Source organism: Gymnoscopelus braueri (assembly GCF_963280865.1).
Source record: "Gymnoscopelus braueri genome assembly, chromosome: 21".
In the NCBI taxonomy this organism is placed as follows: Eukaryota; Metazoa; Chordata; class Actinopteri; order Myctophiformes; family Myctophidae; genus Gymnoscopelus; species Gymnoscopelus braueri.
In genome coordinates this window covers 1,779,051-1,796,727 of record NC_137623.1, presented here as the reverse complement: position 1 = coordinate 1,796,727, position 17,677 = coordinate 1,779,051, and the positions used below count along the sequence as shown (strand labels likewise).

General features: G+C 40.3%; 1 protein-coding gene across 1 annotated transcript in view; it reads right to left on the bottom strand.

The window, feature by feature from the left end:
* Positions 1–17,677, bottom strand: part of LOC308077337 (uncharacterized protein) — a 396,397-nt gene that overhangs the window by 306,589 nt on the left and 72,131 nt on the right. Inside the window, exons 20-21 of the mRNA XM_080417984.1 lie at positions 10,218–10,303; positions 137–235 (exon numbers count right to left, since the gene is read on the bottom strand). Of these exons, the coding sequence (XP_080274110.1) occupies positions 137–235; positions 10,218–10,303 (185 nt within the window). The remainder of the gene's footprint in view (positions 1–136; positions 236–10,217; positions 10,304–17,677) is intronic.

Here is a 17,677-nt window from a genome sequence, read left to right as displayed (position 1 = left end):
TATTATTACTTTATTCTCTCTTTTCTGTTCTCCTCTGCGCTGTAACTTTATCTATACATGTTTTACTTCTTTGTTTTATCCTAATGTCATTTTGTAATTGCATAATTATGTTTCCTTTGCTTGATGACTATCTCACCTCTGGTTTCACTTCCATCTCCACATCAGGTTGACTCTTGACCATCTTCCTCTCTCCTCCCACTTCCCCTTCCTCCTCCTCCTGCTTCTTTACCTCCCTCTTCACACAGAGAGAGAGAGAGAGAGAGAGAGAGAGAGGTTCACTAACTATTAGTTTACATTTACAAAGGAAGGTGGGCATGGCTCACACATCTGTGTTGTATGTTGGAGGAATTTAGTTTCATTTTACACTCTCAAGAGTTAAAGATCTATAAGGGTCCATTTGGTTACCAACTCTTCATCATTTAGGGGACCACCTGGAACCCCCTCAAGGACCACTGGTGGTTCCCAGACCACTGGTTGAAAACCACTGATCTAGGTTATGTGAAACAGGCTCCGGGTTATTTGATTAATGCCTTGAATTTTAAACGCATAAAGACTTAATTAAAATAGTTATCATTCCATGACATGTTTACTGGGGTGTAACGATACGTTTTAACAACGATTCGATACGTATCACGATACTTGGTTGTCGATACGATACATGAACGATACAGGTTCATTTAGAACGATACGATACGATTTAATGATTTAAAATCGAAATAGTAACTATTTATTTACCCAAACATTCTGTGTGAAAGATTAATACCTGGATACTGGATATAGTACAAAATTCATGGATGTAAATATAATAAGTAAACAATCAACAATTTAATGGCATTGCCAAATGCACATTTTATTTGACCACTTTGTTTTTAACTGCACCTTCAAAAACATTTTCAAAACAACTTTCATTGCACCTTCAAAACTAACATTGTTAATTGTACCTTCAAGCTGCTTCTAATTGAAGTTGAGGACGCTTGAGGTTTCACCGTGTAAAGTAAATTTACTCAAGTACTGTAGTACAATTTTGAGGTATTTTTTACTTTACTGGAGTATTTCCAATGTAATACTTTTACTTCTACTCCACTACATGTCAGAGGCACATATTGTACTTTTACTCCACTACAATTATTTGAAAACTTTAGTTACTAGTTACTGTAGATTTTGATTATTATTACAAAACATAGATTAACCACTTCAGCCTTATATACATTTCGGCCATTTGAAAATAGCTCACATATCTACAAGCTCACAATGAGCTTGTAGATCTGCTATTTTCAAAAGATTTGTATACATTTTTTTTTATGTTTCATTTGAAAACTTGTGAAATGGGCCATCAAATTATACACCCCACATTTTGAGAATGTGGAACAATGAGATAGAGATGTTTCATTATCGCTCCCATACCCATAAGGGATTTTTTGTCAAATGTTCACCTATTTTGCTGAATGTTCACATATTATGACTTGCCTTGTCTGTGTGTCAGGCAGTCTCAATCTAAAGTTTCCTTTTAAAACAGTGTGAGAATACTTTTATGGAAAAAACAGGCTAGTGATGCATTTAATGTGATGTGTAATTTATCGGACAATTTATTGTATCTATTTTTCAGGACCACATTGAAATGTGTCAAATGAGTACTTTTTGTTGTTTTTGCCCCATTAGTGAGAGTATGCATGACAACAAACTTGGTCTGGTTGGTTGCAAGGGAGGGTGACCACATGTCCTGCATTCTGCGGACATGGACCATGTTCTGTTGATTCTGTTGCTACAGGTGAGAGAGAGAGGTCACTGTCACAACAAAGTGCACAGCACTGCTCAAGCACCAAACCAAACACAAATAAATACTTTGGTGTCCGTTGACATAAACACACCTGACACCAACGCGTTTGTCGATATAATCAAAAGCAAAAAGTAAGAAATTGTACAGTACAGCTGAGGTGCACAGGAGTTTAACCACTGGGTTAAAGGAATAGTTCACCAAAATGTTTTTTTTTCCATATTGATTAGTCACCCCATTGAGACTTGAATTCATGGATATTTTTTAATAATTTGATCATTTGATGACCAGCGGACCGGTAGGTAGCGGTTCCGGTAGGAGACAAAGGAGACTCTTTGTGTCTCCTACCATCAAATTATTGTCTTAGGAATGCGATAAAAACAAAAAAAAATCCATGAATTCAAGTCTCCATGGGGTGACTAATACATAGGAAAAAAATCTTTTTGGGTGAACTATCCCTTTAATAATTAAACCTATGATGTCTGGTTTGTAACATGCATAGTTAATGTGCATGTTTGTTATAAATTTTTAAACAAACATTAAACAGGCATAACGCATGCCTCATTTGGCCGAAAGTCGTGAAACTTGCCTACACTTGTGCCTTGACTCATGAGGAACACATCTATCACTTTGACCAGTAAGCTCCGCCTTTAGATTGTCCGCAATTTTGAGCAGTTTGAAAAACACTTAAACCCAGGATTTTTCAGCTATTTGCGTGAAACTGTATCATCTGTGTGATCTCTACCATCTCACAACTTTTCAGATAGCAACGAGAGTATGTTTTTTCAATGTATAACATACTTCATTGTGAAAATAGCTGATCTACAATCTCACAACTTTTCATGTTTTGTGAGCTTGTAGATCGGCTACTTTCACTAGTTTTGGTTCTGAGGAGATACAATTTCAATGCAATATCTTCATTGGTAAATGGTTTGTGAACGAGTGATCTTAGTGTTAGTGAAACAGGGGCTTGGTTCATGACAGAAGGCAAGAGTTTATGATCTTCAACAGACAACATCAGCCTGGACAAAGCTATAGCACCATAGGTAGTGTTGCAGCCTATTAGTCCGAAGGTTGAGAGTTCAAATCCTGTTAATGGCAATAGGTTGAGATGTTCAATCAAACCATTCTCTCTATATAATTCTCACAATCTTTCATCAAAAGGTGGCGCTATAGCACTCAATTGAAAATGCCAACTTTGAACAGGTACAACTCATGCCCTGTTTGACCTAAAGCCATGAAACTTCAATACACACATGCGGCTCTTCAAGCCCGACAACTTTCGTGGTCTGACTTTTGACCTCTGACCTTTAGATCTCCCACCATTTTGAATTATATGAAAAACATACATTGGCTTTTCACTTATGGAAAATCCGCTACTGACGTTTTGTCGCCAGAGGTCCAAAGTTCATGTGTAAAGAGTTTCGTGCAGATTACTCAAAAATCCCAGGAGGAGATATGAAAAATTTTCATCTGCCCCTAACACACATATGCAGACTCACATTTCTTTGAAACGTTGCAGTAATGTAGAAGAGGGTCATTCCAAATATCACTGAAACCAATCTCACTCCAATTGGCCAAAGGGGGGCGCTATAGCAATTTTTTTTAAATGCAAACTTTAAACAGGCAAAAGTCATGCCTCGTTTGGCCGAAAGTCGTGAAACTTGCTTACACTTGTGCCTTGACTCATGAGGAACACATCTATTAGTCTAGATGGAAAGGCGGGTCCACGCGCATATGGTGGATTTTTTGACGCCACCTGTTTTTTCGTAATCCTTGGAAGGGTGCATTTTAAGATTCTGCCAGGTAACAGGCTGAAAAAATGTCCCATGCGGTTCATTTTTTACCCTTTCTTACACAACTCCTACCCAAATTCGAAAATGTAAAAAAAGACAAAACAGCATAGCTATTCAAATAAACAACCTACAGGGAAAAATTAACACTTGTTTCCATACAATTAGGACCCAAGGAATTCATAACAAATGTTATTAAGATTCAAGCACATCTTGACTCTGTTTCGGGGCAAAAACTGCACAAAAATAGCTGAAATGGTCGTATCACATCTATTACTTCTCTTTCTTACTAAATTCTTAGATGGATTTTTCCTTGACAACTGTTTTTTCTTAATCCTTGAAGGGTGTATTTTAAGATTATGCCAGTAGTAGAGGCCCTAGGAGGGGTCCACGCGCGACTGTTTATTTTATATTTTTTCTAGTTTTGATTTTTGGCATCCATAGGACCTCTAATATAGGGATTTTGATGATCCCAAGAAAAAAAGTGGTCCAAAGTGTGTTTTTTTCAATGTTTTATTACCCCTATGAGACCTGCGGGATGGCTGGCTGGAACGCCGGCAAGACTGTCTTTCGGACACTATGGAACGCTCAAATTTAGACGCAGCCCAAAGATAGAGATACCATTTGATTCCAGACAACCTCAGGTTTCCTATGAGACCAACCTTGTCATGCTACCTTGTCGTAGCCTGGTTCCAGACGAATCTGCCTTTGCAAAATTGCATTGCACTTTAGCCCTCGGCAGATTAGGTCTGGCCCCCCTCAATAGAAATTTCATTTCTCTCCCTCCGAAGTCGTGAGGGACCAATCAGGGCCCAGTATCCAAATATGGGCGGGCTTATCACCTTATTTGGAGCAATGACGTACAAGGAAGCACTGCTCTGATTCGTTCGTAAAAGGAAGCACTGCTCTGATTGGTTTAGGTCTAACCAATAGAGTCCGTTTGGATCTTTTTGTAACCACCCCTTGGAAAAAAATCTATCGTTGATAGGGACCAGACTAATATCCACGCAGTGTGTCGTGTGATATTGTCTGGCCACGCGAGGCTAACCTTGTCGGGAAGGGGGCTAAATACCTAATGATTCAAAGTTAAGACAACATTTTGGCAAGGAAAAAACGGCCATCACCATTTTCCAAATGGTCCCTTGAGCTGTCACCTCAATATATGTGAATAGAAATGGGTTACATGGATACCTACAAGCCTCCCCTGTACAGACATGTCAAATTTATGCCAATCTCATGGAGTTTTGGGCAAGAACCATGCAGTTTTTTGCATGCAGTACAAATATGTAATTTCCGCTTATTGTAAAAAGGAGACCACTTTACTGTATCTATAGCTGTATGAGACCACTGTACTGTATCTATAGCTGTATGACACCACTGTATTGTATCTATAGACCACTGTACTGCGTCTACACCACCGTACTGTATCTATTGCTATATGAGACCACTACTGTATCTAGAGACCACTGTACTGCATCTCTTGCGAGCACGTACTGCATCTAGACCACTGTGATGCATTTATATCCCACTGTACTGAATCTATAAACGACTGTACTGCATATATAGACCATTGTACTGCATCTATAGACCACATACATTGACCACTGTACTGTATCTATAGACAACTATACTGCATCTCAACTCAACACAACTTAAAATGTATTTATAAAGCAAATTTAACATGACCAGTGCTGTGCAGGTTAAAACAAAACATAACAATGCAATATAAATATACATTAGCATAAAATACCAATGAAATAGAAACACTAACAAAACATTTGCACCAGTAAAGGAAAAACATGGGCTGCCAGGCTCAGCTGTCGCTGAAAACCAGGCAGAATGAATTAGTCTTTGATAAAGATTGAACAATATCAATTGACTGGGCAGCTCCGATGAGTAGGGGCAAGCTATTCACATTTTGCCCCCAGTGGGGTCGCCACGAAGGCTCGGTAGATGCAGTATAGTGGTCTACAGATGCACTACAGTGGTCTACATATGCACTACAGTGGTCTACAGATGCACTAGAGTGGTCTACAGATGCACTAGAGTGGTCTACAGATGCACTACAGTGGTCTAGAGATGCACTACAGTGGTCTACAGATGCACTAGAGTGGTCTACAGATGCAATACAGTGGTCTAGAGATGTACTACAGTGGTCTACAGATGCACTACAGTGGTCTACAGATGCACTAGAGTGGTCTACAGATGCACTACAGTGGTCTAGAGATGCACTACAGTGGTCTACAGATGCACTACAGTGGTCTACAGATGCACTACAGTGGTCTACAGACGCACTAGAGTGGTCTACAGATGCAGTACAGTGGTCTACATATGCACTAGAGTGATCTGCAGATGCACTAAAGTGGTCTGCAGATGCACTAGAGTGGTCTGCAGAGGCACTAGAGTGGTCTACAGATGCACTAGAGTGGTCTACAGATGCACTAGAGTGGTCTGAAGATGCACTAGAGTGGTCTACAGATGCACTAGAGTGGTCTGAAGATGCACTAGAGTGGTCTGCAGATGCACTAGAGTGGTCTACAGATGCACTAGAGTGGTCTGCAGATGCACTAGAGTGGTCTACAGATGCACTAGAGTGGTCTACAGATGCACTAGAGTGGTCTACAGATGCAGTACAGTGGTCTACATATGCACTACAGTGGTCTGCAGATGCACTAGAGTGGTCTGCAGATGCACTAGAGTGGTCTGCAGATGCACTAGAGTGGTCTGCAGATAAACTAGAGTGGTCTACAGATGCACTAGAGTGGTCTGCAGAGGCACTAAAGTGGTCTGCAGATGCACTAGAGTGGTCTACAGATGCACTAGAGTGGTCTACAGATGCACTAGAGTGGTCTGAAGATGCACTAGAGTGGTCTACAGGTGCACTAGAGTGGTCTGCAGATGCACTAGAGTGGTCTACAGATGCACTAGAGTGGTCTGAAGATGCACTAGAGTGGTCTACAGATGCACTAAAGTGGTCTGAAGATGCACTAGAGTGGTCTGCAGATGCACTAGAGTGGTCTACAGATGCACTAGAGTGGTCTGAAGATGCACTAGAGTGGTCTACAGATGCACTAGAGTGGTCTGCAGATGCACTAGAGTGGTCTACAGATGCACTAGAGTGGTCTACAGATGCACTAGAGTGGTCTACAGATGCACTAGAGTGGTCTACATATGCACTAGAGTGGTCTGCAGATGCACTAGAGTGGTCTACAGATGCACTAGAGTGGTCTACAGATGCACTACAGTGGTCTACAGATGCAGTATAGGGGTCTACAGAAGCAGTATAGGGGTCTATAGAAGCAGTATAGGGGTCTACAGATGCAGTAAGGGGTCTACAGATGCAGTATAGGGGTGTACAGATGCACCACAGTGGTCTACAGATGCACCACAGTGGTCTACAGATGCACTAAATTATCTTTAGATGCAGTACAATGGTCTATAGATGCAGTACAGTGGTTTATAGATTCAGTACAGTGGTTTAGATGCAATACAGTGGCCTCATACAACTATAGATGCAGTACAGTGGTCTAGATGCAGTACGTGCTCTCATACAGCTATAGATGCAGTACAGTGGTCTCATATAGCAAGAGATGCAGTACAGTGGTCTCTAGATACAGTGCAGTGGTCTCATATAGCAATAGATACAGTACGGTGGTGTAGATGCAGTACAGTGGTCTATAGATACAGTACAGTGGTCTCATACAGCTATAGATACAGTACAGTGGTCTCATACAGCTATAGATACAGTACAGTGGTCTCATACAGCTATAGATACAGTACAGTGGTCTCATACAGCTATAGATACAGTACAGTGGTCTCATACAGCTATAGATACAGTAAAGTGGTCTCCTTTTTACAATAGGCGGAAATTACATATTTGTACTGCATGCAAAAAACTGCATGGTTCTTGCCTAAAACTGCATGAGATTGGCATAAATTTGACATGTTTGTACAATATATTCACATATATTGAGGTGACAGCTCAAGGGACCATTTGGAAAATGGTGATGGCCGTTTTTTTCTTGCCAAAATGTTGTCTTAACTTTGAATCATTAGGTGTTTAGCCCCCTTCCCGACAAGGTAGCATGACAAGGTTGGTCTCATAGGAAACCTGAGGTTGTCTGGAATCAAATGGTATCTCTATCTTTGGGCTGCGTCTACATTTGAGCGTTCCATAGTGTCCGAAAGACAGTCTCGCCGGCGTTCCAGCCAGCCATCCCGCAGGTCTCATAGGGGTAATAAAACATTGAAAAAAACACACTTTGGACCACTTTTTTTCTTGGGATCATCAAAATCCCTATATTAGAGGTCCTATGGATGCCAAAAATAAAAACTAGAAAAAATTAAAAATAAACAGTCGCGCGTGGACCCCTCCTAGGGCCTCTACTACTGGCATAATCTTAAAATACACCCTTCAAGGATTAAGAAAAAAAACCCTGTGCTTGAATCTTAATAAAAAATGTTTTAATGAATTCCTTTGGTCCTAATTGTATGGAAACATGTGTTAATTTGTCCCTGTAGGTTGTTTATTTGAATAGCTATGCTGTTTTGTCTTTTTTTACATTTTCGAGTTTGGGTAGGAGTTGTGTAAGAAAGGGTAAAAAATGAACCCCATGGGACATTTTTTCAGCCTGTTACCTGGCAGAATCTTAAAATACACCCTTCAAGGATTACGAAAAAACAGGTGGCGTCAAAAAATCCACCCTATGCGCGTGGACCCCCCTTTCCATCTAGACTATATCGCTTTGACCAGTAAGCTCCGCCCTTAGATTGTCCGCAATTTTGAGCAGGTTGAAAAACACTTAAACCCAGGATTTTTCAGCTATTTGCGTGAAACTGTATCATCTGTGTGAGCTGCTTTTTCACCGGCCTAAGTCTGTCGGTCCAATGTTTTCTCGCTTAAGCGTCTGCCTGACAACCGCAAGGTCGCCGGTTCAAGGCTCACTTCATGCAGACTTCATTTAAAGTGCAATGCTAACAACATGACTGTATCAATGAATTCATGTGCAATTGATAAAGATAACATGAAATGCTTATTTGAGAGTAGTTTTTCAATGTATGACATACTTCATTGTGAAAATAGCCAATCTACACAACTTTTCAGGTAGCAACGTTTTGTGAGCTTGTAGATCAGCTACTTTCGGAAGTTTTGGTTCCGAGGAGACATACAATTTCTCTATTGGTAAATGGTTTGTGAACCAGTGATCTAGAGTAGTTAGCAAAACAGAGGCTTGGTCCATCAGGGACGGAAAGACTTATAGATGTCAACAGACACTGTCAGGGGGGCCATATATCTAGCTCAATGAGAAGAAAGGCGGCCTATGAGTCCGGAGGTCACTGGTTCGATCCCTGTCCCCGACAATGTGTTGCGGTGATCGTGATTTGTCATTCTTAGGCTTACGCATAGTATTTCTTGAGGTTAGGGGGAGGCATAGTTTTACTGAAGTTAAGGTTAGTGAGGGTTTAAAATGCTCATTTGTTAATTGCATGGTTTTCTTTCTCTCAAGTTCAGTCTTCTATGTTTCTATGGCTTATTGTGCATATTACTTATCATTGCTTCTTTCTCTCTTCTCTCTGCAATCGCTGGCCCTGTATTATTGCTGCTTGCAGCTACAGTATATTGTTGTAATTGTGTTTCGTTGATGTTCTGTGTAAAGCTAATTGAATTGCCTTGTTGTTGAAACGTGCTTTACAAATAAAATGCCTTACATTTACAAAGGAGGTGAACAGGGCTCACAATCTGTGTTGTATGTTGGAGGATGAAATGTAATATCACACTATAAGGTCCTTTCAGAGGGTTCAAATAGAACATTCTAGGTGAGCCTAGAATTCTTCTACATTATCTAATTGTGTAGAATTCTTGGAAATTAAGTGATGCATTCATATATGTTTAACAATAATGTAACTCTTGAGAGCGTAAAATGAAACCAAATGGACCCTTAAGGGTCCATTTGGTTTCATGTTACGCTCTCAAGAGTTACAGATCTATAAGGGTCCATTTGGTTACCAACTCTCCATCATTTAGCTGGGGACCACCTGGAACCCCCTAAAGGACCACTGGAGGTCCCCGGACCACTGGTTGAAAACCGCTGATCTAGGTTATGTGAAACAGGCTCCAGGTTATTTGATTAATGCCTTGGATTTTAAACGCATAAAGACTTAAAGGGGCCACACCATGAATTTCATTTTTTTTTGGGGGGGGGGTATTTTTTGGGCTCCCCAGTGTCTCTTGTACCCCAAAAAATATATTTTTTTAACATTCAGTCATTCTTTCTCATTTCAGAGATTTTCAGAATGGGTGTGTCTGAACAGGCCATTTCAGAATGGCAATGCAAGTGACATCACTTGCATTGCCATTGCATTGATGCTGGCCAGACAGAATTGCTCAGTAGCCCCCCCCTGCCCAAAAGGACGTTTTGGTATTGCAGCTGAAAGTGCTGTATAAGCCAGGGACAATTGACTTGGGATGAGTATATCTGAGTGATGATTTAGGCTCAAACCTTTTGAAAAAGGTTTGAGGGACATACACCATATGATATTAAATATAAAAAAAAAAAAAAAAATTCATGGTGTAGATCCTTTAATTAAAATAGTTCTCACTCCATGACATGTTTACCTTTAATACAGTTTCTAACTTTAGTAAAACTGACCTGGTTCATTGGAGCACCAAGAGGAACAGAAGGTAATGATCTCTGATCCTTGGACTTCATCTCCATCTGACCAGACTGTTCCATCTCTACAGAAGAACAACAAACAAACATTCATTACACATGATGAGTAGGGGAGACCTGGAACAAAAGTAACACTTTTTGTGTATTTGCCTTCATGATTCACAGAGTACTTGAAATATCCTAGTCATCTTAAGAAACATATATATGTGCCCTAACAGTGGTTGGGGGCAATTGTAACACTGTATATATAAACACCCTTTATCTCAAATAAAAGCACATCACTAAATAATATGTATTTTTTATAATTAAACACTTTTACATACAAATGTTTTATATACATAATAACAATTATTTTGTATTTTTATTCAAATTATTTTATTTTTCATTTTGTTTTTTCAAACGTATGTCTATTTTTTATTTAAATGTATTTTTACTTTGAAATGTAGTGACATTTAGTGAAATATGTTCATCTTATAACGTATAAGTATGTAATCCCAGACAAAAAATCTGCTTGCATTGAAAACACATTGTTACAATTGACCCCGGTCACTGTGTTACAATTGCCCCCGATGGGGCAACCATGATAAAATCACATATTCTAGCTAAAAATACCTATACTACCATAGGCTGCTGATGTTAATTTGAGACCAATAACATAGAGATACAATTCATCTAAGTTTAAATTAGCTGACATCTTGTCTTTAGACAGCAGAAGGAAAATACCGTACACTCAAAAATTTGCTAATTTACTTTTACACCTCAAAATCAGTTTTTTGTTGAAAACTTCTGCTGAGATGAAATGATCATTCTATCCTTTCATAGGCAGAGAGGGGACCCTACTGAGCATGTGCACAAGAAGTCTCACCCCTCTAGCTTTTTTCTAATTTGAATTATTGAGTGTATTACTTTTGTCCCCGGTCTCCCTATAGAAGATATGAGGTATACATTGTTTTATGACTGTACATAAATATCACTGTAAACTCAATGAACCATATTCACACAGCGGCCATTTTGTTCTTACATCATACTTGGATGTGGCCCCTCCCCCTCCAGTATGAAGTAAGAGTTAAATGGACACAGTGTGAACATGTTAGTTGGGTGAACAAGAACATCTGGCTAAAATAGCTGATGTACAAGCTCACAACGCATCACGTTGTGAGCCTGAAGATCAGCTACGACATTTTAAGTAGAAGGGGAAAAGGAGGGGACCAAGTACAGACCCCTGGGGGAACCCAGTCAACAACAAAGAGAGAGAGAGAGAGAGAGAGAGAGGGGGAAGAGGGAGTGAGAGAGAGACCTATGGACAGAGTGAGTGAGTGAGTGAGTGAGTGAGTGAGTGAGTGAGTGAGTGTGTGTGTGTGTGTGTGTGTGTGTGTGTGTGTGTGTGTGTGTGTGTGTGTGTGTGTGTGTGTGTGTGTGTGTGTGTGTGTGTGTGTGTGTGCGTGTGCGTGCGTGCGTGTGTGTGTGTGTGTGTTGTGTCAGAGGCTTGAACTTTACCCCTACTCATCAGGATAAGGATAAGGATCCTCAGCTCAGAGCCCTTCTCATTGATCAGTCTCCAGTATTCATCCTGTATTTCACACATCAACAGACAATGAGAGTCAAAGACTACATCAAGATAATAACAGACTGATCCTTAACATTGTTTGGAATTAACTTTTACTTCCTTTATTTTCAAAATAAAAGACCAGATAGATCAGGGGCTCACTATAGGTATAAGCAGTGGTGGAAAGTCAATTTACTCAAGTATTGTACTTAAGTACCATTTTGATGTATTTGTTTTCCTTTACTGGAGTATTTCCAATGTTCTATGCTTTTACTTCTACTCCACTACATCTCAGATGTAAATATTGTACTTTTACTCCACTACAATTATTTGAAAAAGTTAATTACTGTTACTTTGAAGATTTAGATTATTATTACAAAACAAACACAAATCACTTCAGCCCTATATACTTTGGCTATTTGAAAATAGCAGATCTACAAGCTCACCATGCATCGCAAAGGCACGCGTTGTGAGCTTGTAGATCTGCTATTTTCAAAGGATTTTATACATTTGGAACCTTGTGAAACGGGACATTTGCATAATGAGTACTTTTACTTTTAGTACTTAAGTATATTTTTATGCCAATACTTTTGTACTTTTACTCAAGTAAAACATCTGAGTACTTCTTCCATCGTGAACAGTTTAATGTAAGTAGATATAACTTAATAGCTTCCATATTCTGTGAAAATAGCAGATCTACAAGCTCACACTGAGCTTGTAGATCTGCTAGTATTAGTGAAGAGATTTAGTGTAGAGGGGAAAAAGTAAGGGACCAAGAATAGACCCCTGAGGGACCTAACCCCATTCGATTTAAGTATATAATCAATTTGATCTACAAGCTCACAACATTTCACATCATGTGTCTGCTATTTTCCCTACTTTTGAGTGACACTCTTGTATGATGAAATAGAGCAGGGGTGTCAAACTCATTTTGGGGTCGGGCCGAATTGGTCAAATGGTGACTTGATGCGGGCCGAGACCAGTTGCGGACGTGCATGCGCGCTCACACGCATTCAGTCAGCATCTGTTGTCTCAGACACTGCCACTAACTACGTAGATCACTTTTTTTTATGTATTAAGAAGAATAGCTACTTTAATTATTGACATTAAAAACAAACAATGCAATTTGTAAGGAGCCCCAATAAACCATTTTAAGTAGAATAATTCCATTTGAAATTAAACAATACCTGGTAATGTGTGTGAGTGGTTAGGTAATGATTACCATGTTTTAAGCCACGTTTTCACTACAGTGCCAGAATTTTTCCAGCAAAATAATTAGATTTATAGAACAACAGTGGTGTAAAGTAACTAATTATATTTACTCAAGTACTGTACTTCAGTAAAGATTTGAGTTATTATTACTTTACCAGAGTATTTTCAATTTCCAGTACTTTTACTTCTACTCCACTATCTCAGTCACTGCTATAACTACAGTATATAAAATTCTTGGCCAACAACGGCTGATAAGTCTATTGAGAATTACGGAGCCATTCCGGGTGGAAAACGGAACGCTCGTCCCAAAACACACTGCCCCCACACTGGGCGAGGGTGTTTCAGGACGACGGTTCTTCCTCTATTCCATTTCTGAATGGAGAGAGGTGGCCGTCTCTGCGCAATGGAGAGAAGGACGGCCGAGGTTTCCTTTTTGCTACTCACAACAATAATGAAATGTGAAGCTATTTCGGGCCCCTCTTTATACTGTGTACCTGGCAGGAAACTGGTTTAACGGCTAAACTGGTTTTCTAATAGCCACTCACTAACACTTCGGCCGAACCTTACCCCGTCCCATTTGAAAACAAAGGCGACTTTCTGTGGTCGGCTACAACAGAATAGGGTGAGGGGCTGCTAATGTTGATTTTTATCCCCCTGGCGGATCTTGCCCCTACACAGGGGCAAGCTGGGTTTACAGACCGGGCCATTGGCCCCAATGACGGTACGTGCCAGATACACACACACACACACACACACACACACACACACACACACACACACACACACACACACACACACACACACACACACACACACACACACACCCTCTGACAAGTGGATTCTACTTTTCAAGATGAGAACAGCAACACAAAGTTCGCAGGGAAGGCTATTTCTTTCTCACTTCTTCAGTTGACGATGCTGTGTGAGGGGGGAGGTGAGGGGGGGGGGGGGGGCGGGTGCGGAGAGGAATGCAGCCACTCTCTCTACTCCTCCAGATGAGAGACGCAACTGATATACTTCTCCATACAACAGTGTTTTACCGGATTTGTGATGCTGTTGAAAAAGCGCTCTCTCCAGTACAGGTAGAGTTGAATGGTGATGGTCCTCTGTATGTTAATGACCTTGGCCGTGGCTTCACGGCTTGGTCATTGTTCTCACAGAACAAGTTTGTCCAGTATTCAGACCCTGACTCAGTGCATAAGAATTGCTCCTGGCAGCCGTTTTTTTTGTGTCTTTTTTTTCTCTCTCTCGTTTTTTTTCCATTAAAAGGTAGTAATAAATGACGTTTTCTAAAATCACATCGCGGGACAGATTTTACGACGTTGCGGGCCAGAATTGGCCCGCGAAACACCAGTTTGACATCACTGAAATAGAGCATTAATGTATGAAAAAATAAATACAATCATTTCAAACATGGAGATATAAGGTTTCTGCCTGACTTACACGCTACATTGTAATTCATGTATTCATTAGAACATGTAAATAAATGACATGGAGAGAATATTAGATTCTTACCCAGCTGTTAGCTGACTCATATATGTTCCTCTCTATGTTCTGAGCATCAGTCACCAGGTTAATAACGTCCTCAGCTGGGTCTCCTGTTGACATGTTCCTTACACTGCTCACCAACACACAGAGAATGAAAGAGACAAAGTCAGACATCAGATTCAACTCATCATATAATAAGTGATAATTGTTCAGCTGGTCTGGGGTCTAGAAGATGGTGAGAACACATTGTATTGGTTCTGCTTTCTGTGTGATGAACACTCACAGCCAGCGGACATGGAGGTCACGGAGGTACTGTGTGTTGTCTTTATGCCAAGACTTCATCATGTCTGCTGCAGAGAGAGGGAGGGCTGTGATGGAGTCCCAGCTGAGAGAAAGACCTATAGGGACAGAGTGAGTGAGTGAGTGAGTGAGTGAGTGAGTGAGTGAGTGAGTGAGTGAGTGTGTGTGTGTGTGTGTGTGTGTGTGTGTGTGTGTGTGTGTGTGTGTGTGTGTGTGTGTGTGTGTGTGTGTGTGTGTGTGTGTGTGTGTGTGTGTGTGTGTGTGTGTGTGTGTGTGTGTGTGTGTGTGTGTGAGTCAGTGGCTACAACCTTACCCCTACTCTTCCGACTCTTCTCCCCAAGCTCAAAGCTCTTCTCATCCATCAGTGTACAGTACTCATCCTGTATTTCACACATCAACAGACAATGACAAACAAATTTCAGCTTGTGCGTAGGCTAGAAGCTGCGTAAGAGCCTCCACGCAGCGGCGCAGTAGCAACCCCGCTACGCACTATCTTCATTAGTAGCAGCTGTGTGTGCCCTACGTGCCATCTGAACTGGCTTTGGGAGACACCATCGTCGTAGGTTCTCAAGTGCACAGCGTTACGTGTGCTAAAACTACATTCGGGAGACAACATGCACGTAAAGACCTCCTGGACGAAGCCTACGTAAAGCCTACGTAAACTACGTAGTGCTATCCTACGCTACACAGCAGTTTAAACACCCTTTGCGAATATATACAGTGAAATGGATCATAAAAATACCAGAGCCAACTGTCAGATGTCCTGAAGCAGTCCACTCCAAATACAACTTTTGAATAATATATTTATGAATTAAATTACAGTGGTGAGGTGACATCTGCAAGGTAAATAAAACACTAAAGTGTCCCCATTATGCAAGTAAATTAAATATACTTAAAATACAAAAAGTAAGGGTATGCAGAATGTCCCATTTCCCAAATTTAATATGTAATAAAATCTTTTTAAAATAGCAGATATACAAGCTTGTGAGGCGTTGTGAGCTTGTAGATGTGCTATTTTCAAACGTTTTTTTGAAGCTGTGTAACGAGGCTCTTACGCAAGCTGCGTAGGCTACGCACGACCTGAAATCTATGTGCCTGCTAAGGTAGTGCGCAGCCTGTGTGGACGCACGTAAGAACCGTCGTAGGACCTGCGCAGCATCTCTACGCAGCATCTCTACGCAGCATCTCTACGCAGCATCTCTACGAATCTCTTTGGGAAACGCGGCCAATGAGAGTCGAAACTACATCAAGATGTTAACAGACTGTTCCTTAACTCATTCAGTGCCAAACTTATTTCTGGCTTTATCATCCCTGTGCCAAGGCCACAAATATATTGTAAAAAAAAAGTGCTTAGGAAGCGAGATACAGCCTTTTTCAGTAAGATGTTAAACAAGAAGTGAATGGAGCAGCAAATCTTCAAATCATGATATCTTGGGTTCTGAACATTTATTTTTTTCATGACGTCAGCGACGTCATTGGCACTGTAACATTGTTTGGAATTAACTTTTACTTCCTGTATTTCCAAAATAAAAGACCGGATAGATCAGGGCCTCACTAGGTATAAGCAGTGGTGGAAAGTAAATGTACTCAAGTACTGTACTTTATACACAATTTTGATGTATTTTTTTTACTTTACTGGAGTATTTCCAATGTTCTATACTTTTACTTCTACTCCACTACATCTCAGATGTAAATATTGTACTTTTGCTCCACTACAATTATTTGAAAATGATCATTACTGTTACTTTGAAGATTTAGATTATTATTACAAAACAAACACAAACCACTTCAGCCCTATATACTTTGGCTATTTGAAAATAGCCGATCTATAAGCTCACCATGCAAGCCACGCGTTGTGAGCTTGTAGATCTGCTATTCTCTATCTCCTATTTTCAAAGGATTGTATACATTTGGAACCTTGTGAAACGGTACATTTGCATAATGAGTACTTTTACTTTTAGTACTTAAGTATATTTTTATGCCAATACTTTTGTACTTTTACACAAGTAAAAAATGTGAGTACTTCTTCCATCACTGGGTTTAAGTGAACAGTTTAATGTAAGTAGACTATACCCTTTTGAACCCTAGCTTCCCTATTCTGTGAAAATAGCAGATCTACAAGCTCACACTGAGCTTGTAGATCTGCTAGTTTTAGAGATTTAGTGTAGAGGGGAAAAAGTAAGGGACCAAGAATAGACCCCTGAGGGACCTAACCCCATTACATTTAAGTATATAGGGTTTAAATTGTTAATGAATCTGATCTAAGCTCACAACGTTTCACATCATGTGAGCTTGTATGTCTGCTATTTTCCCTACTTTTGAGTGACACTCTTATATGATGAAATAGGGCATTAATGTATGAAAAAATAAATTCATTAATTTTAAACATGGAGATATGAGGTTTCTGCTCGACTTACACTCTGCATTGTAGCTCATGTATTCATTAGAACATGTAACTACATGTCATGGAGAGAATATTAGGTTCTTACCTTGCTGTTAGCTGACTCACACATGTTCCTCTCTATGTTCTGAGCATCAGTCACCAGGTTAATGTTTTCAGCTGGGTCTCCTGTTGACATGTCCTTTACACTGCTCACCAACACACAGAGAATGAAAGAGACAAAGTCAGACATCAGATTCAACTCATCATATAATCAGTGATAATAGTTCAGCTGGTCTGGGGTCTAGAAGATGGTGAGAACACATTGTATTGGTTCTGCTTTCTGTGTGATGAACACTCACAGCAAGCGGACATGGAGGTCACGGAGGCTCTGTGTGATGTATTTATGCCAAATGTATTTATGCCAAGTGTATTTATGCCAAGACTTCATCATGTCTACTGCAGAGAGAGGGAGGGCTGTGATGGAGTCCCAGCTGAGAGAAAGACAACGAT